Here is a 20,662-nt window from a genome sequence, read left to right on the forward strand (position 1 = left end):
GGGGTCCACGTTAATCAATTCATGGTAAATATATACTATCGGCATAATACAGTTATCACACAAGTTAATCATCAGAGTATATACATTGAATTATTTACATTATTTACAATCAGTGTGCGTGGGAGAGCGGTTTGCTGATGTTAACGTTGTGAATGGAGTGGCCAATGATGGGAGTGGGGTTATGGACAAATAACGCAAGTGCATCTTATTGATGGCATTTTGAATGCACAGAGATCCTGATGCCCATTGTTGCATCATTCACCCGAGACCATCACCTCATGTTGCAGCATGACAATGCACGGCCCTATGTTGCTAGGATCTGTACACAATTCCTGGAAGATGAAAACATCCCAGTTCTTGCATGCTAACCTGACTCACCCATTGAGCATGTTTGGGATGCTGTGGCTCGGCGTATACGACAGCGTGTTCCACTTCCTGCCAATATCTAGCTAGCCATTGAAGAGGCGTGGACCAACATTTCACAGGTCACAATCTACAACCTGATCCACTCAATACCTGCGTGAGGCAAATGGTGGTCACACCAGATACCCCCAGACCCTCAAGAAAGCAAAACTGCACATATTGTGGGCAGCCTAAGGCACACCTGTGCAATAATCATGCTGTTTAATTAGCATCTTGATATGACACACCTGTGAGGTGGAATGGACTATCTTGGCAAAGAAGAAATGCTCACTAACACAGCTTTAGACAGATCTGTGACAAATATTTGGGAGAAATAGGTATTTTTTGTATGTTTTACATCTTTGAGTTCAACTCGTGAAAAACGGGAGCAAAAACAAAAGTGCTGCGTTAATATTTTTGTTCAGAATATTTGGTGAATCACGCCATCTGAGCGGCATGACTTTCTCATTTTGCATTGTTTTTTAGACCCTGAAAACGATGATCTACACATGAGGTATTGGTTCGAGTCTGATCTGTCTTCCTCGGTTCCACGGCAACTGTTGGATGACCTTGTAAAGGAGAATGTCTTGAGTCCCATTGAGGCAGAAGAGATATCAAAGAATCCTGACCACAGAGAAAGTGCTCGGTCTCTGATGAATTTGGTCCGACAGAAAGGTCAAGAGGCAAGCAGGAAGATGCTGCTTCTCTTAAAGCTGAGAGATCCACGTCATCATAGGATTTGTGGTGAGTGGGAGTTTCCATTTTGTGACCTTGTTTAGCCACAGTAGACCTACTTTAACAAGCAGACCTATGGACTAAAAATGTTAAAGGGGACCTGAAGATTTTCCTCTTTTCTGACTTAAAAATGTTACAATGTTGGATACTCGTGTTAAACAATGCCAAAGTGTGAAATCATGAGATTCATGTATTCGGGTGTGAGCTTGCAACCTGTTTTAGAACCTGTGGGAAGTTGGCCCCCCACCTTGTCCAAATCTTCCAAAACGTGTCCAAAATCTTGTCCGTTACAGTTTTTAAGTTATTCTAAAATACAATTTCTGACTAGTGAGGTCACCCCACTTGTCCAAATCACCCCAAACTTGTCCCATTCGCTTGTGATACAACTATTATAGTTTTTCATGTTACGCTTTTATTCCAAAAATACCAGAGAGGCAAATATACAGACAGAGTCCTTTTAATTTCACGAAAAACTGCAAGCAGCATTAAAAGGGCCCTTACACCCCCGTACCCACTTCCCCACGCGTTCATTTCTAAGAACAAGAATAGACTGTCGAGTTTCTGATGAAAGTTCTCTTTTTCTGGCCATTTTGAGTGTTTAATTGACCCCACAAATGTGATGCTCCAGAAACTCAATCTGCTCAAAGGAAGGTCAGTTTTGTAGCTTCTGTAACGAGCTAAACTGTTTTCAGATGTGTGAACATGATTGCACAAGGGTTTTCTAATGATCAATTAGCCTTCTGAGCCAATGAGCAAACACATTGTACCATTAGAACACTGGAGAGATAGTTGCTGGAAATGGGCCTCTATACACCTATGTAGATATTGCACCAAAAACCAGACATTTGCAGCTAGAATAGTCATTTACCACATTAGCAATGTATAGAGTGTATTTCTTTAAAGTTAAGACTAGTTTAAAGTTATCTTCATTGAAAAGTACAGTGTTTTTCCTTCAAAAATAAGGACATTTCAATGTGACCCCAAACTTTTGAACGGTAGTATATATATATATATATATATATATATATATATATATATATATATATATATATATATATATATATATATACTTTTGAACGGTAGTATATATATATATATATATATATATATATATATATATATATATATATATATATATATATATATATATATATATATATATATATATATATATATATACTACCGTTCAAAAGTTTGGGGTCACATTGAAATGTCCTTATTTTTGAAGGAAAAACACTGTACTTTTCAATGAAGATAACTTTAAACTAGTCTTAACTTTAAAGAAATACACTCTATACATATATATATATATATATATATATATATATATATATATATATATATATATATATATATACCGGTATATGAAATATGTGTGTGTGGGAAAAAAATCACAAGACTATTTCATCTCTACAGGCCTGTTTCATGAGGGTTTCCTCAATCATCAGGAGATTTTTTTTTTTAAATCTCCTGATGATTGATTAAGATTAAAGTACCAATGATTGTCACACACACACTAGATGTGGTGAAATTTGTCCTCTGCATTTGTCCCATCCCCTTGGGGAGCAGTGGGCAGCAGCGGCGCCGCGCCCGGGAATCATTTTGGTGATTTAACCCCCAACTCCAACCCTTTGTTGCTGAGTGCCAAGCAGGGAGGTTATGGGTCCCATTTTTATAGTCTTTGGTATGACTCGGCTGGGATTTGAACTCCAACCTACCGATCTCAGGGCGATCGGTGTGTGTGTGACAATCATTGGTACTTTAATCTTAATCTACATAATAAATAAAAACCCTTCCAGGTATCAATACTTCATTTGTCATTTCCACATAATAATTATGTGCCAACTCAACAAACTGAGATAGAAGCTGTTCAAGAGGGTTACTCCCTACCTTGAAGGCATCACTGTGTATTGATAGAGAAATAAAAGCTGTGCAATGCATGAACAAGTTCAACAAACCAAACATGTGAATTTAAGAGACTGACAGTATTGCAGTGTTGTATTTTGTTCAATCCCAGATAAGCTGCGACTTAAAATGTGATAGTAGATACACCGGGGCGAAATCTGAGTTCATTGTATTTGTCACTGTGTTTTTGCAACTGCAATGTTTTCCTCAGAATGTTCAACAACTTTGAGTGTTTTGACAAGAGGAACATTTGTGACACGTACATTTTCAGAATGCACTTGTTCTATTTTAGACCAAAGTAAAACAAAGAAAACAAACTGAAGTTGTCGAAGTTCTATTTTTGGGTTATTATGCCATGATTTTACTAGTCCCGCCCACGTGGGAATAGATTCTCCTCCATGCGGCCCCCTGAGCTAAAATGAGTTTGATGCCCCTGGTTTAGACAATGGTGCACTGTTAACTGGAATGAAGAAGTCGAGAAGGGAGAAGAGATACTTTCAGTGAGTCATGCGGACAAGGTCATTTTCTCGTCAGCTTGGGGCGGCATGGCGTGGTGGGTACAGCGGCTGTGCCAGAAACTTTAGGGTTGCCATCCAAATCAAAGCCGTTGTGTCCTTGGGCAGGACACTTCACCCTTCCCCCAGTGCTGCTCACACTGGCGAATGAATGATGGGTGGTGGCGTGAGGGGCCGTAGGGGCAAATTGGCAGCCACGCTTCCGTCAGTCTACCCCAGGGCAGCTGTGGCTACAAATGCAGCTTACCACCACCTGGTGTGAATGTGGAGTGAATGAATGATGGGTTCTCGCTTCTCTGTGAGCGCTTTGAGTATCTAATAGAAAGGCGCTATATAAATCTAATCCATTATCATTATTATTATAATGTGCTTTTCACAGTAATGTTGCAGTTTGTAATAAACATACAAAGGTACATACAATATATTGCCAAAAGTATTTGGCCACCCATCCAAATGATCAGAATCAGGTGTCCTAATCACTTGGCCCGGTGAATAAAATCAAGCATTTAGGAATGGAGACTGTTTCTACAAACATGTGTGAAAGAATGGGCCGCTCTCAGTGATTTCCAGCGTGGAACTGTCATAGGATGACACCTGTGCAACAAATCCAGTCGTGAAATTTCCTCGCTCCTAAATATTCCAAAGTCAACTTTATTATAAGAAAAGTGAAGAATCTGGGAACAACAGCAAGTCAGCCACCAAGTGGTAGGCCACGTCAACTGACAGAGAGGGGTCAGTGGATGTTTAAGCGCATAGTGCAAAGACTTTCTGCACAGTCAGTCGCTTCAGAGCTCCAAACTTCATGTGACCTTCCAATTAGCCCACGTACAGTACGCAGAGAGCTTCATGGAATGGGTTTCCATGGCCGAACAGCTGCATCTAAGCCATACATCACCAAGTCCAATGTAAAGCGTGGGATGCAGTGGTGTAAAGCACGTCACTACTGGACTCTAGAGCAGTGGCGACGCCTTCTCTGGACTGATGAGTCACGCTTTTCCATCTGGAAATCTGATGGACGAGTCTGGGTATGGAGGTAGCCAGGAGAACGCTACATTTCGGACTGCATTGTGCCGAATTCGAAATTTGGTGGAGGAGGAATTATGGTGTGGGGTTGTTTTTCAGGAGTTGGGCTTGGCCCCTTAGTTCCAGTGAAAGGAACTTTGAATGCTCCAGGATACCAAAATGTTTTGAAGTGTTGGTATATGAACACTTCAAGTTCATATGTGAGTGAAGGCAGGTGGCCAAATACTTTTGGCAATATAGTGTACATGTTTTCCATCACCATGGGTTGATGGGTTTGACAGGTGGGCACCCTCCTCCATTAGTGTTTTCAATAGGAAGAAATTATGTGCTGCCATAATTTTATAATTCTTGGACTCCCTTGTGGTCGCAAAAGGAAGTGTGGGCAGCCAGATAGTTCAATAAGTCCACTTGGGCAATGATGAGTCTTTTAAATCTTGTGAAGTCTTCCAAGACTGTGTGGCTCCACTCCAGCACATGTATCTATTTTTTGATAACGCAGGTTGTGTATTCGCCTCTAAATATTTAAAATAAGCTAAAACTCCAGGTCACGTGTTAACTTGGGCAACACGCAATGTACAGAATTGCTAAAGCATTTATTTAGGTAGAAATGTTATAATTTACACTCAAATATAGTCCACAGTTTTATAAGCTTGATATTGAAACACGCCATTGTACTTCCAACCTTCCGTATCCATGCACGCTAAATACTTGCAGCTGTAATTGCATTCCCACAAAGTATTGACATGAATACTTTTAAACAACACACTTCTCAGTTTTTATACATAAAAAAAGAAATAAAATAAAGTATAATTTTACTTATAAATTAAAATTGTGTGCTGGTTTGTGTTGGTCTTTCACATAGATTCCATATAAAATATATGTTTGTGGTCGTGACGTGACAAAACATGGAAACGATTAAGGGATATGAATACTTTTTCAAGCCACTGTATATGATTTTATATGTATCTTTTTACTGCATGTTTTTGATGTTGTAGATAATTCGATGGAGCCAAACTGGGGCATGTCCAGTGGTCCCAGTGGAACATGGAAGATGTAAGTTTCTGTCTTTGTTATTTATTTCATTCTTTCTGCTAGTAAAGATTACCGTGAGATAAACTTTTCCATTTCACATGTCAAAGGTACAAGGCAACGGAACACAGTTCCTGAAGCGACGACTGTGGGCCTTTAGTAAAGCAGCTGTTACGACGTGCTCATTTGAATTTTTAAGACACCTGCGCTAATTAGAGCTCAACACAAGATATTTATGAAAGGTTGTTCCCGTATAAATGTAATAATTAGTCCTAAACTTTACAAATAGCGTGAACAAAGTACCTCTAAGACTATGCTGATATTTATTACCAATAGGGATAGATACCTTTCACATATCAGCCGATACAGTACCAATTACCGGTGCCCGGGAATCCGTATTGGTACTCAGAATGTTCGTTTTTTTTTGTGTGTGTTCTTGTGGTAATAAATCTTGTAATTGAAAGTTTCATAATTAAATTACATTTTGGAGTTCAAGATTCAACACTGATAATAATAACTATGCATTCAGTATGCATTCATTTCAGTGTGTCCTTAGTCAAGAAGTAGTCTTTGCCATTAAGTTGAATGTGCCAGTCTTGTCTTTTGTTGAAAAGTATTGTAGTTTTTACACACCAGCTGTTTGATTCCTTTGTTGTGGTTTTCATTACCAAAGGTGGCGGTGTTGAAATCGCCAATGCTAATAAGTAGCAGGACTGACAGCACTGGCGGAAATCGATCAGTACCCATGAAAGTATAAAAATACTGAATTCAGTACCCATCCCTAATTAGTATTGCTTAGGTTATGCATTTTTTCATGTAAAATATTTATGTCTGAACAACATTTCAGTCCAATCAGATTGGCAACTTTCCTTCAAATGAATTAGCAAAAGTGTAGCGCGATGAAATGTTAGCTTGTTAATTAAATTATATTGTAGTCTGTTTGTATAAAAACTGACATTCTTGACCACATTCAGGGACATGGAGCCATCAGCGACTGGTCACAGAGCAAAAACAAGATTTGAGGTTGTCCAAATGAGTACATTTTCTCATCTTAATCCTTTAAGTCTTGTTATCTTAAGTCTTATACTAATTGTACTCCTTTAAGCAGGCAGAGCGGCTCACTGGAAGCACAACACTTACTGAAGATGAATGGACTATGCTTGAACCAATAGTGAGCCATCTTGATGGTCCTTGGTACAGGTAAACCACATGTTCAGTACTTTCATTCAGTAGGTTTACATTCAGCAAAAAAAAAAAAAAAATGGTTGCATGAATTAGCTTGAACCCGCTTTTAAAAATGCATGTAAACACCTTAATTAGATGAGCTTTGGGTTATGACCGAAAGGACAAGATCACGGGTACAAGCGGCCGAAATGAGTTTCCTCCGCCGGGTGGCGGGGCTCTCCCTTAGAGATAGGGTGAGAAGCTCTGCCATCCGGGGGGAGCTCAAAGTAAAGCCGCTGCTCCTCCACATCGAGAGGAGCCAGTTGAGGTGGTTCGGGCATCTGGTCAGGATGCCACCCGAACGCCTCCCTAGGGAGGTATTTAGGGCACGTCCGACCGGTAGGAGGCCACGGGGAAGACCCAGGACACGTTGGGAAGACTATATCTCCCGGCTGGCCTGGGAACGCCTCGGGATCCCCCGGGAAGAGCTGGACGAAGTGGCTGGGGAGAGGGAAGTCTGGTCTTCCCTGCTTAGGCTGCTGCCCCCGCGACCCGACCTCGGATAAGCGGAAGAAGATGGATGGATGGATAGTTATAAATAAATCCTCTTCATATTTGTTCACTAGGGATGTCAAATGATTATTTGTATTTTTTATTTGGATTAATCATGATTAATCACTGCAATTTGTTGTTTTATAGTCAGACCTGTGTGTTTACTTCCGTACCTGACGGTTTCGGCTACAACTGTCACGTGATGTTTTTTGGCGAAGCGCTTACAGGAAAATGACCATTGTGCCACATGGGCTAACTGAGTGCCCGTCTGCAGGCAATTTCCTGTTTGTTTTTTATTTTCTGAGACACGTAGTGTGCACGCTGGTGCCCTTTTTTTCCCCCTCATTTTGATTTCTAGCCATCTCCAAGGCAAGGCAAGGCAAGGCAAGGCAACTTTATTTGTATAGCGCTTTTCATACACAAGGCAGACTCAAAGTGCTTCACAGACAACAAAGTGAAATGAAAGAAAATAAAAGCAAAATTAAAATGCAGACAATAAAAATAAAAACAGTGCAGACGTTAAAAGTTAAAAGATTAAAAGATTTAGCTGAAAGCTAAGGTGAACATAAAAGTCTTCAGTCTAGTTTTAAAAGTAGTGAGAGTTGGGGAGAGTCTGACATCTTCAGGAAGTTTATTCCAGCTATGTGTTGCATAGTGACTGAATGATGATCTCCCTTGATTTGAGTTTACTCTTGGAACCGCTAACAGATTGGTCTCAGAAGATCTTAGTGATCTAGAGGGCGTATATAGTGGGAGCATATCAGTGATATACTTGGGCCCTAGACCATGTAGTGATTTATATGTGAGCAGGAGGATTTTGAAATCTATTCTCTGATGTACAGGGAGCCAATGTAAGGATTTAAGAATTGGTGTAATGTGCTCACATTTTTTGGTCTTTGTTAGAACTCTAGCAGCAGCGTTCTGAACAAGCTGTAGCTGCCTGACAGTTTTTTTGGGAAGACCTGCAAGGAGACCATTACAATAGTCTAGCCTACTGGTAATAAAGGCATGTACAAGTTTTTCTAAGTCTTGAGCTGACATGAGCCCTCTAAGTCTTTTTACATTTTTGAGGTGATAGTAGGCCGATTTTGTTACTGATTTGATGTGACTGTCGAAATGTAAATCAGAATCTAAAATAACCCCAAGATTTCTGGCTTTATTTGAGGTTTTCAGGGACAGTGATTGAAGGTGTTGGATGACTTTAAACCTTTCTTTTTTAGCACCAAAAACAATTATCTCAGTTTTATCTTCATTTAGTTGTAGGAAATTTTGGCACATCCAGTGTTTGACTTGCTTAATGCACTGGCACAGAAGATCTATGGGGCGATAGTCATTTGGTGATAGCGCTACATAGATTTGGGTGTCATCGGCATAGCAATGATGGTCAATGTTATTATTTTGCATGATTTGTCCTAGTGGGAGCATATAGATGTTAAATAAAGTCGGCCCCAAGATTGAACCTTGGGGGACTCCACACGTTACGTTGGTTGGTTCTGATACAAAGTCACCAATGGAAACAAAATAGTTCCTATCTTGTAGATATGACTTGAACCAGCTTAAAACTGTGCCTGAGATCCCCACCCAGTTTTCCAACCTGTCCAAAAGTATTGAGTGGTCGACAGTGTCAAATGCAGCACTGAGGTCCAAAAGCATTAATACTGAAGTTTTGCCAGAGTCTGTGTTTAGACGGATGTCATTTATAACTTTAAGAAGGGCCGTCTCTGTGCTATGAAGAGGTCGAAATCCTGACTGGAAGTTGTTGTGGCAGCCAGTAGAAGCCAAGAAGTGATTTAGTTGTTGGAGGACAACTTTCTCAATTATTTTACTTATGAATGGTAGATTTGAAATTGGTCTGTAGTTGTTGATAACAGAGGCATCTAGGCTCCGCTTTTTTAGAAGAGGTTTAATGACTGCAGTTTTGAAAGCCTTCGGGAAATTGCCCGATTTAATAGAATTATTAACTATTTGCAAGATGTCTGTTGATAGGCAGTCAAAAACATTCTTAAAGAAGTTGGTAGGTAAAACATCAAGGCAGCAGGTGGATGACTTTAGAGCTGTCACCGTTTCCACTAGAGTTTTAGAGTCTATGGCATTAAAGATGGTGTTTAGCAGCAGTAGCTTTTCATTGTGAGGTGTGCATGCACTTTCAGAATGTAACGTAACAACAACGCACTGCTCGCATGGGAAACAACTCAAATATTAGGCGGGGTTCGGATTTTATTTATGAAGACGGCTAACTCAAGCACCGTCATAAACACACACACACAGCACCTGACTCAACATGGCCGTGTGTACATGAATGTTTTTACTGTTTGTTTTGCCCAACTGGGGCATGTCCAGTGGTCCCAGTGGAACATGGAAGATGTAAGTTTCTGTCTTTGTTATTTATTTCATTCTTTCTGCTAGTAAAGATTACCGTGAGATAAACTTTTCCATTTCACATGTCAAAGGTACAAGGCAACGGAACACAGTTCCTGAAGCGACGACTGTGGGCCTTTAGTAAAGCAGCTGTTACGACGTGCTCATTTGAATTTTTAAGACACCTGCGCTAATTAGAGCTCAACACAAGATATTTATGAAAGGTTGTTCCCGTATAAATGTAATAATTAGTCCTAAACTTTACAAATAGCGTGAACAAAGTACCTCTGAGACTAAGCTGATATTTATTACCAATAGGGATAGATACCTTTCAGATATCAGCCGATACAGTACCAATTACCGGTGCCCGGGAATCCGTATTGGTACTCAGAATGTTCGTTTTTTTTTGTGTGTGTTCTTGTGGTAATAAATCTTGTAATTGAAAGTTTCATAATTAAATTACATTTTGGAGTTCAAGATTCAACACTGATAATAATAACTATGCTGTCCAGTATGCATTCATTTCAGTGTGTCCTTAGTCAAGAAGTAGTCTTTGCCATTAAGTTGAATGTGCCAGTCTTGTCTTTTGTTGAAAAGTATTGTAGTTTTTACACACCAGCTGTTTGATTCCTTTGTTGTGGTTTTCATTACCAAAGGTGGCGGTGTTGAAATCGCCAATGCTAATAAGTAGCAGGACTGACAGCACTGGCGGAAATCGATCAGTACCCATGAAAGTATAAAAATACTGAATTCAGTACCCATCCCTAATTAGTATTGCTTAGGTTATGCATTTTTTCATGTAAAATATTTATGTCTGAACAACATTTCAGTTCAATCAGATTTGGCAACTTTCATACAAATGAATTAGCAAAAGTGTAGCGCGATGAAATGTTAGCTTGTTAATTAAATTATATTGTAGTCTGTTTGTATAAAAACTGACATTCTTGACCACATTCAGGAACGTGGAGCCATCAGCGACTGGTCACAGCGAAAAAACAAAATTTGAGGTTGTCCAAATGAGTACATTTTCTCATCTTAATCCTTTAAGTCTAATGTTTGTTATCTTAAGTCTTATACTAATTGTACTCCTTTAAGCAGGCAGAGCGACTCACTGGAAGCACAACACTTACTGAAGATGAATGGACTATGCTTGAACCACTAGTGAGCCATCTTGATGGTCCTTGGTACAGGTAAACCACATGTTCAGTACTTTCATTCAGTAGGTTTACATTCAGCAAAAAAAAAAAAAAATGGTTGCATGAATTAGCTTGAACCCGCTTTTAAAAATGCATGTAAACACCTTAATTAGATTGTGTTAGATTTTTGAGATTTGGATTAACATTAGAAAAGAAAGTACATCTTAGGCTGCATCAGGTATTATTTCAACACTGGTGACCAAACTATACTATTGGAAGATGTCAAGGTATCATCGTCTTAGCAATGAAGATGTTTAAGACGCAACAGTCCCTGGCATAAGTGGTCGCGTCGAGCCGTGTTTAAGGTGCCTCCTTCAGGTCTGAGTTACAGACTTCCAGAGGCAGGCAGTCAGCCAGGCACCTATTGTCTGGAGTGATGGGGTCTACATGAATAAAATGTGAAAATAAACAATAAAACAGGGACTTTGTAACCTGACAAAGGTGCAGACTGCAATGCAATGTCAGTTATAGAACACGTAATGCACTAGATGTAGAAAGCAAGCCCAGAGCAAGTAAAAGTAAAATTGTTGCTTTCCTTGGAGAGAAAACATTCCCAATGGGGAAAAACAACATTGACATGTAGACACAAGGGCAAAAGGTTGGCACTGATTTTGAAATTACATAACAAGCTGTTCCACCTATATAAGTAGAAGATACCTGTGTCAAACTTGAATTACGGTAGTAAAAAGATTGCACCAACTACGCACAAGAAAATGACATTTGAAAATACTAATACTTTTTAAGTGATTAGGGTGTTTACCTGGTCAAATTGACCACACAGTTACACCTGTTGCGCATGCTCCCAGGAGGATGTGGCGCTCTGGGACAGAGTCGTCGAGGAATTACAGCACATGGAGAAATTGGGAATGATAGTAAGGCAGACCGAGCCAACTAAATGGGTGAAGAGCATGGTACATGTGGTCACACCCAAAAAGATTGGAAGGAAGCAATTAAACGGAAGCATTACTATTTGCTCATGTGGAGGAAGTTATTTCTCGCATGCCAAAAGCAAAATATTTCTCAGTCCCAGATGCCAATCAGGGCTTTTGGCAGATAAAATTTGACAATGAAAGCTCCAAACCCTGCACATTTAACACCCTTTTGGAAGATTCTGGTTCCTGCGTTTGCCATTTGGGATTTCATCGGCTCCAGATGTGTTCCAGAGGGCTATTGTGCAGATGATTGCGAGTCTGGAAGGGACTTGTAAACAAGTACTTTACACACACACGTGGGAAAATGAAAGACACTGATTTATTTAGAGCATCTGACTGACGCACGTGAAAATTATTGCCGTCAAAATTAACGAGTTAACTCAATATTATAGTCCAAAATACAACCTGAAAGAGGTTTGAACTCACAACCTACCGATCTCAGGGCAGACACTCTAACCACAAGGCCACTGAGCAGGCTCGATAGATGACATGCATTCAAGTAAAATGTTTAAAACGTTCCTGGATGTGATTTTGACACTGAAATTGCATTTGTGTACAAATATTTGAGTGTTTTCTTAACAAATTTTAAATATGCAAGCGAGCAATCAACAGTGAGTAATCATAATCCAAAGAGGTTTATGAGGTGATCAAAAACATTACGCAATTTGTTATTTTTATAGCCAGACCTGTGTGTTCACTTCTGTACCTGACGGTTTCGGCTACAACTGTTAATAGGTAGTAAAAAAAAAAGTTACATTTCGGTTCTTAAATACGCCGTAGTGACTATCTGTAAATTTCAGAACAAAGAACTCAGAAATTGACAGCGATAAACCAAAAGTAACACGATCCAAGATGAGAGAAGGTGGACAGCATTGCAACAAGTGGTATTTCTCATTCAAAATGACAAAAATTGGAAAAATCTATAAAATCAAGTCTTTTTTTCAAAACAAATCACAGGCAAAACAAACAGTAAAAACATTCATGTACACACGGCCATGTTGAGTCGGGTGCTGTGTGTGTGTGTTTATGACGGTGCTTCAGTTAGCCGTATTCACAAAAATAAAATCCGAACCCCGCCTAATATTTGAGTTGTTTCCCATGCGAGCAGTGCGTTGTTGTTACGTTACATTCTGAAAGTGCATGAACACCTCACAATGAAAAGCTTTTGCTGCTAAACACCATTTGGAGATGGCTAGAAATCAAAATGAGGGGAAAAAAAGGGCACCAGCGTGCACACTACGAGTCTCGGAAAATAACAAACAAACAGGAAATTGCCCGCCGACGGGCACTCAGTTAGCCCATGTGGCACAATGGTCATTTTCCTGTAAGCGTTTCGCCAAAAAACATCACGTGACAACCTCTGAGGACGGCAACATTTGTAGCCGAAACCGTCAGGTACGGAAGTAAACACACAGGTCTGACTATAAGACAACAATTTGCAGTGATTAATCATGATTAATCCAAATAAAAAATACAAATAATCATTGGACATCCCTAGTGAACAAATATGAAGAGAATATATTTATAACTATAATAACTTAAATGTTTACTGTATAATTATGATTTTAACTGGAGGTTACACTCTCTCTTAGTGTAATATGAACTCATGCTGTCTGCCACCAATGACTCATATAATATAATAAACAAACACATTTGATCTGCCACAAATACATTTGGCGACACCTGTTTGCCATCGCTCATAAACACATATGTAACGCACCTGGTTTGCTGGAGAATAAGAGGACACAGCAGGAGGTACCCGTTTTGCCTACTTAGCCACTTTGTGTGTTTGTGAAAACTGAAAGTCTACACATCCGTCACTCTTGGTGGTTTATGTCAAAAAGAGTATTTCCTCCTGTTCCACCAGCTTCCAGTGTGGACCAGGTAAATTTGAATGCAGTTTGTCGAGCCTGCGCTGGATTTGTACGGACACAATGAGCTTCAAGTACCGCTTTGAGCCTTGGTGGGAACACAAGGACAAACTGGAGGCCATACATTACATAGCCGGAGGCCCCCTACTGGACATCTCAGTGGATGAGGGACAGTTTGATGACGTGTATCTGCCACATTGGATCTGCACAGGTAGGCAAGCATGATGTAATTCACAAGCAGTGTCAGATAGTGCTGCAAATAATAATTGTGCATTGTTTTTTTGTGCAGCTGCTAATTCTTCCCTTTTGGAGCACTTTGCAGTTCTGCGTGTGGATGATGATGGGTATATTTTAGAAAAAAACTGCGAGGTCACATCATCACACGTCAGGCTACCGCACCCAATTTTCTCTGTAAAAGGTGTGATCATCAGGTTTTCGCACTTGCTCGGCATTTCGTTGCCCATGAAGTGCAAGGTGTTGATATATAAGACCAAAAAAACCTTCCTGACGCTGCATGTTCATGTGATCCTGTGTGACCCCGCTCTTGAAAAGGTCATTGTCCATTTTTGGTGGCGGTAGAATGATTCAGTCAACATATTTTGTTACTTTAATGTATAACTGTTTTTCTTCTGGCACTAGGAACTGGACAAGGAGACTTACGTGAAGATTGAGAAACCTCACCCCGAGGAACCCATGAAACTGGATGAGCAATTCTCCCTCAAAGTCGATGTTGACAGTGCAAAAATATACCCAAATGTATGACTGGAACTGTCTTTTTATTTGTATATATCAAACGGTCAAATATGTAACAATGCAGACATAACTTTCACTATACTTCCTTCACAGAAATTAAGGCTCAAACACGAGAGTGACCCAAATTTCTTTGAGGTGTACGTCAAGAGCCCGGGGAGTGAATTCACTCTCATGCTTGAAAGTGCAGCTGGAGAAGTGTGGAGATGTGAGATCCGACAGAGTAAGTGATCTTCTTTCATTTGTTTACACTACTAAGACCGCATGGTCCATTTACGAGTTGTGGATTTATCCAGACAAATATCTGGATTTTTTTTTTTTCTTCAGATGACTACGAAAATGCAACACCTATTGGGCCTGATTGTGGTGAGTATTTTTTTTTTTTTTTGCATTGATTTTTAAGTGCTCATCAAAAGATGAAATTATTTTATTAAAAATGCAACACAATACAGTGAAACATCGATTTACAAACTTATTTGGTTCTTGAACAGAGTTTGTGTTTAAAAAGGTTTGTATATCGAAGCAAATTTATTTGTTAAGAAACAGTCCACGCACTAAATTAGTCCGATTTCTCAAATAATTTGGCTCTAAGTAAGTCTCCTACAGTCCATGGAAACACCTTAATCTGATCATGTTCAGTTTTTGAAAAGTCGGACTTCACACCTGGATTATGCGAGTGTAAACCGGATTTCTCTAGGGGGTGTGTGCGGCCGGAGAGGACCGGGTCTCAACGCACATGATACAACCCAGAAGCAGATACCATTCAATAAAAACAGCAACAATTGCAACCTTCATCTGGAACAGTATCAGTCGGGGCCAGGAACGGTCTTTTTCTTCTGATATAAAACTCCTTCCATCAATCCACAGAGCCTTTTGAATAAATTCCGAGACATCCAAAAGTTTGGTTTCCATGAATTGATTTTCCGTCCGAAAATGTATTCGAAAAAACTCTTCCGTTGGTCTTTCTTTGTACAGTCATGTTCGTAGCAAAATCGACGATCATTTCTTGCTATTTAACATCAGCATAGCCATTAGAGACGTAATATTTGTCATCTGTGTCAATATTACAGCGGACATCTCTTAAAACAAGTTGTAAGGATTCGCAATTCCTAGTGTGACGACATACTGTAGGTCAACCGGAAAAGCAATTCATTTGTCTGCCCTAAAATGAATTAAGCGCCCCCCAGTGTACAGGAGGCATATGACCATTAGTCGCATTAGAGAGTGTGCATGGACACATAGGTGTGAAAGTACAAAAACATGTTATATTTGAGAAATCAGACTAATTTAGTAGTGACTGTAAACATTGATAATGGCTTCCAGCTTCGACAAAAGTCCATATTTCTGTGAAAGTTTGTAGACTTTGAACGCAATATAAAGCGACGTACAAACATAACATGGGGGGTAATGGATAGGGAGGATGTTTGATAAGAAATTATCGAGTTCGAGCCCATTATCGAATCCTCTTATCGAACCGATTCCTTATCGATTCTCTGATAGATTCCAGATAGGTTGTTGTATATGGAAAAAAACACAATTTTTGGTTTAACAAAAGCTCACTTTTATTTTATAAGAAAAAAATAAAATAAATAAATATTGACTGTTACCCCCCTAAAACAAAATATATGACTGTTGTTACCCAAAGTATATTAAGTGGGATTTTTCAGAAAAACAAATATATACAGTAACACAAAAACAACCTGTCTCTGTGATCACTATAGGTGTATAAATAATAATATAGTGTTAAATAAAATCAGTCCCTTGGGCACAAAACTGAAAATAATACATCTCTCCAAAAAGTGCACTTCTGCTGCTATTGGAACATACTAACTACACACACTATGACACTAAGAACACCACAGTCATCAATCAACAATTCTTCCCCCCTTACATGAGAGCGAAGCCTGGCAATAATTGCATATTGCCTGTTCTGCCCTCACTATATGTGTTGAGGTTATACAGCTTGGCAGACAGCTAACAAACAATCCAAAGCAGATTAATCCATTTAGGCTCTTTATTGTTGTTGATCTTGCTTTGTCTTTTTCTATCTTTACTTTTGTCTTGCACTGGACTGTTATTTTATTTTTTTAAACTGAAATACACACAAGCCAAATGTATAAGTTATGTGATTCAATTAACATACTGAAATGTAATACACAATGTGTAAATATTAGCTTCACACAAATATACAGTACTATCATCAAACAAATACTTCTGAGTGTTGAAACTATTTCGATGGTGGAAATACACGACTGGCAGCCATTTTAAGTCCTCAAAACATCCATTGAAACAGTGCACAAAAATCGTTTTTCAATAAACATCTTAGTATCAAACTTAACCACGTTCCACCTTAATATTGAGTTACATAAACAAGTTAAACAGTTTACTTACAGTCTTATCTTTTCCAAGGCTTCTAAGAGCTAACATAACTTGTCTACTTCTCAATTGTCTCAACCCGGAAGTGCCCAAACTAATGACGCGTAGTATTTTCATATCGCCACAAGGTGTCAGTAAGAGTCTACAATCAAATGGGCATAACATTGCAGGTCCCACAGGGCATTTCCTGTACGTGGGAAGGGATTCGTTCCCAGGGATTCGAATAAAGAACCAACTCTTTTTCTTTACTATAGTGGCCTCGATAACGGGAACCGGTTCTCAAAAAGGGATTTGAGTCCATGGAATTGGTTCTTTTCTTATCGAACAACTGGGAGAACCGATTTCGAACATCATCCCTAGTAATGGAACACCTTTTTTCACAACAAATCCCCAAAAAACCCGACAACAACTTAACTGTCCCTCTTCCAGTCAAGTTTAACTTGTTTACATAGCTCAATATTAAGGTGGACAATGGTTCAATTTGATAGTAAGATGTTTATGAAAAAACTATTTTTGCCTCACAATACGAAGGTCCTGGGTTCGATCCTGCGCTCGGGATCTTTCTGTGTGGAGTTTGCATGTTCTCCCCGTGACTGCGTGGGTTCCCTTCGGGTACTGCGGCTTCCTCCCACCTCCAAAGACATGCACCTGGGGATAGGTTGATTGGCAACAATCAATTGGCCCTAGTGTGTGAATGTGAGTGTGAATGTTGTCTGTCTATCCGTGTTGGCCCTGCGATGAGGTGGCGACTTGTCCAGGGTGTACCCCGCCTTCCGCCCGATTGGAGCAGAGATAGGCTCCAGCACCCCCTGCAACCCCGAAAGGGATAAGCGGTAGAAAAGGGGATTTTTGTGCACTGTTTTAATGGATGTTTTGAGGACTTAAAATGGCTGCCAGTCATATATTTGCACCGTGTAATTATTTTCGACACTCTGAAGTATTTGTTTGATGATAGTATTGCATATTTGTGTAAAGCTAATAATTACATACAGTACCTATTGTGTATTACATTTCAGTATGTTGTTTGAATCACATAGCTTATACATTTGTCATTGTGTGTATTTCAGTTTCATCTGCTTTGGAACTTTATTGGATTGTTATCTGTCTGACAAGCTGTATAACCTCAATACATACTGTATAGTGAGGGCAGAACACGTACTCTTACGACTTAATTCCTATATATTTATGACTTTTTATGTAGTAAGTCTTGTTGTTAAGATGTTTTGTCATGAAATGTCACTTTATAAATAAAACAAGCTGACTCGTCCTTAGGAGGCCAACTACACACTGTAATGTACAATATGCATGAATCCACATAGTGTAACTACGGTGGCTTTAAATAGCATAAAAGACAATAAGGTAACGTTTTTAATCAAAGGTTTTGCTTTATTCTTGTAGTTCAGGTGCTGTTGAGAGTAAGGGGAGAGTTTGTGCAGCGGATCAGCGAGGAAGTAATGTACCAGTTGTTGGATGACCTTCTGGGTAATGGGGACCTGAACGATGGTGAGAAAGACGCAATCATACAGAAATCCCCGATTTGTGCGGGGAAGGCGCGGGAACTGATTGACAGTGTGAGAAAGAAAGGAGAAGCGACTTCCAGGAACATGATCGTTTACCTACAGCAGAGGGACCCGACACTTTCCACTAAGCTGGGGCTACCTCTTTTTTAATGACGTTGGCCAAAGTAAAAAATAAAAAATGAATCTGCTAAGATAGGCTCCAGCTTACCCCCGCGACCTTAATAAGGATAATTGTTCAATCAAAAATGGATGGATGTACAAGTTTGTTCAATCCCCACCTTCTACCATCCTAGTCACGTCCGTTGTGTCCTTGGGCAAGACACTTCACCCTTGCTCCTGATGGGTGCTGGTTAGCGCCTTGCATGGCAGCTCCCGCCATCAGTGTGTGAATGTGTGTGTGAATGGGTGAATGTGGAAATAGTGTCAAAGCGCTTTGAGTACCTTGAAGGTAGAAAAGCGCTATACAAGTATAACCCATTTATCATTTATTTAGCCTGTCAATGAGCTGGGTCATTGTGCGTTAGCTTTAAGCTAGCGGCATTAGAGCCAACCTTCATCCTGTATAATTGTATTGCTTTTTGATTTTTATTCCAAACTGTATTCTTAATTATACATGATTATTACATGTATGTGCACTTCATGTGTATATTGATGTACTTTCCTTTGTGTGCTTAGTTTTACAGGGACTACTTTACGGAGAATATCAATTGTCATTTGTAAAAAAAAGGACTATTAACTAGGGGTGCACAACTAAAAACAAAAACATTCACATCCGAAACACGATTCTTATTCATTCTGATTCTAAATCACTTCATATTCTTAAAAAAATTATTAAAAAAAACAAAACATCTATGTGCTTTTTATAAGAATCAACTTTTAAAAATATGTTTTCAGGCCATCTTCATGCAACCAAAAGCAGCTTTTCTAACCTGTAACCTGTTTTGAAAAAGTTTCATTGTAATTATTATACCGAATAATACATTGCGAGAATCAGTTTGGTTCGAGAATCGTGTTAAATCGAGAAACCAATTCCCAGGAATTGGTTTCTCTTGCAAATTATATGATGACATGTTGACCAGGTCCCTAGCAATACCCCCACTGCCCCAAGTATATAGGCAATCTGAGGGAAATACTGTATATATTTACTTAATAAAGGGGAAAAAGAGAGCACTCAGAGAGAACTCCAGCTAATTAGTGATTACTCGACCCCCAAAAAATGTCTGCGGGCTCTAGAGCGTTTTCTGTTCAGGCTCCAGTACTCTAGAATGCCCTGCTGGTAACAAGTAGAGATGCTACCTCAGTAGAAGCATTTAAGACCCATCTTAAAACTCATTTGTATACTATAGACCCCTTTTTAGACCAGTTGATCTGCCGCTTCTCTTTTGTGCTCTGCCCCCCTATCTTGTGTAAAGAGGTTCTACAGGCCACAGATCAATTTCCACGGTGGAGGTGCTAGCCTTTTCAAGTCGGGACCCGGGTCTGTTTGTGTCCATTTTGATTTTTTTTTTTTTTTAAATGGATTCCTGCTGGAATGTGAAAGCTGTAGTCAATTTTATCAGACACGTCTGTGTCATTATGTTTTATAGTTTAAGTTTATTTCAAACATGCTTAAACTTACAACTTGAAACATCACAATTTTCATGTTCTCTTTTCAATATGTTTGAAAAGGAGCATCCACCGCTTTTCCATTTTTATAGTAATTGCTAACACATTTGTTTACTTCCTGTTCTCAATTTGTACACCATTTACTCCATAGATAATACAATCCAAAAAAACAAAACAATAATGATAAATAAATAGTAAAGTAAATTGTAATTCACATATTGAGATGAATAAGAGTGTCTAATTTTCAATAAATTCTGAATATTTATCAGGATTCCTCTTTGTACTTTATAAACACTTGGTGTTTGAACAGTTTCTTGAACTGGATCAGACTAGTACTTTGACTTCTTCTAAAGGTCTTAAGTGTTGTACATGCATACAATTGTTTTAAACTACATGTTTTCTCTACATATTCGCATCAACCACAAACATACTAAGGAACTGAATCTTAATGTAAAATTCCGGTGTCCTTATTGATATTGATTATATATATATATATATATATATATATATATATATATATATATATATATATATATATATATATATATATATATATATATATATATATATATATATATATATATATATATATATATATATATATATATATATTAGATATATATATGTGTGTTAACCCTATTACAAAAATGTCTAAATATTGTTGGCTTATATAGGTTTATTTTAGCTGCTTTTTGTGTGAAATCAAATCAGGATAAAAACTTGATGATG

General features: G+C 38.9%; 1 protein-coding gene across 4 annotated transcripts in view; it reads left to right on the top strand.

Moving 5' to 3' along the window:
* LOC133646931 (uncharacterized) overlaps nt 1–20,368 on the top strand; it is a 42,892-nt gene extending 22,524 nt beyond the window's left edge. The window contains exons 5-16 of one of the 4 annotated variants that reach the window (XM_062042870.1): nt 889–1,146; nt 5,576–5,633; nt 6,584–6,632; nt 6,715–6,809; nt 10,642–10,690; nt 10,779–10,873; nt 13,679–13,893; nt 13,972–14,234; nt 14,322–14,438; nt 14,529–14,655; nt 14,760–14,798; nt 18,207–20,368. In XM_062042870.1, coding sequence (XP_061898854.1) covers nt 889–1,146; nt 5,576–5,633; nt 6,584–6,632; nt 6,715–6,809; nt 10,642–10,690; nt 10,779–10,873; nt 13,679–13,893; nt 13,972–14,234; nt 14,322–14,438; nt 14,529–14,655; nt 14,760–14,798; nt 18,207–18,478 — 1,637 coding nt within the window. In that variant the 3' untranslated portion in view covers nt 18,479–20,368. The remainder of the gene's footprint in view (nt 1–888; nt 1,147–5,575; nt 5,634–6,583; nt 6,633–6,714; nt 6,810–10,641; nt 10,691–10,778; nt 10,874–13,678; nt 13,894–13,971; nt 14,235–14,321; nt 14,439–14,528; nt 14,656–14,759; nt 14,799–18,206) is intronic. The other 3 variants (XM_062042873.1, XM_062042872.1, XM_062042874.1) reach the window with 3 other exon arrangements.
* The last annotated feature ends 294 nt before the right edge of the window (nt 20,369–20,662 follow it).

The sequence above is a fragment of the Entelurus aequoreus genome, linkage group LG03, assembly GCF_033978785.1.
Source record: "Entelurus aequoreus isolate RoL-2023_Sb linkage group LG03, RoL_Eaeq_v1.1, whole genome shotgun sequence".
NCBI lineage: Eukaryota > Metazoa > Chordata > Actinopteri > Syngnathiformes > Syngnathidae > Entelurus > Entelurus aequoreus.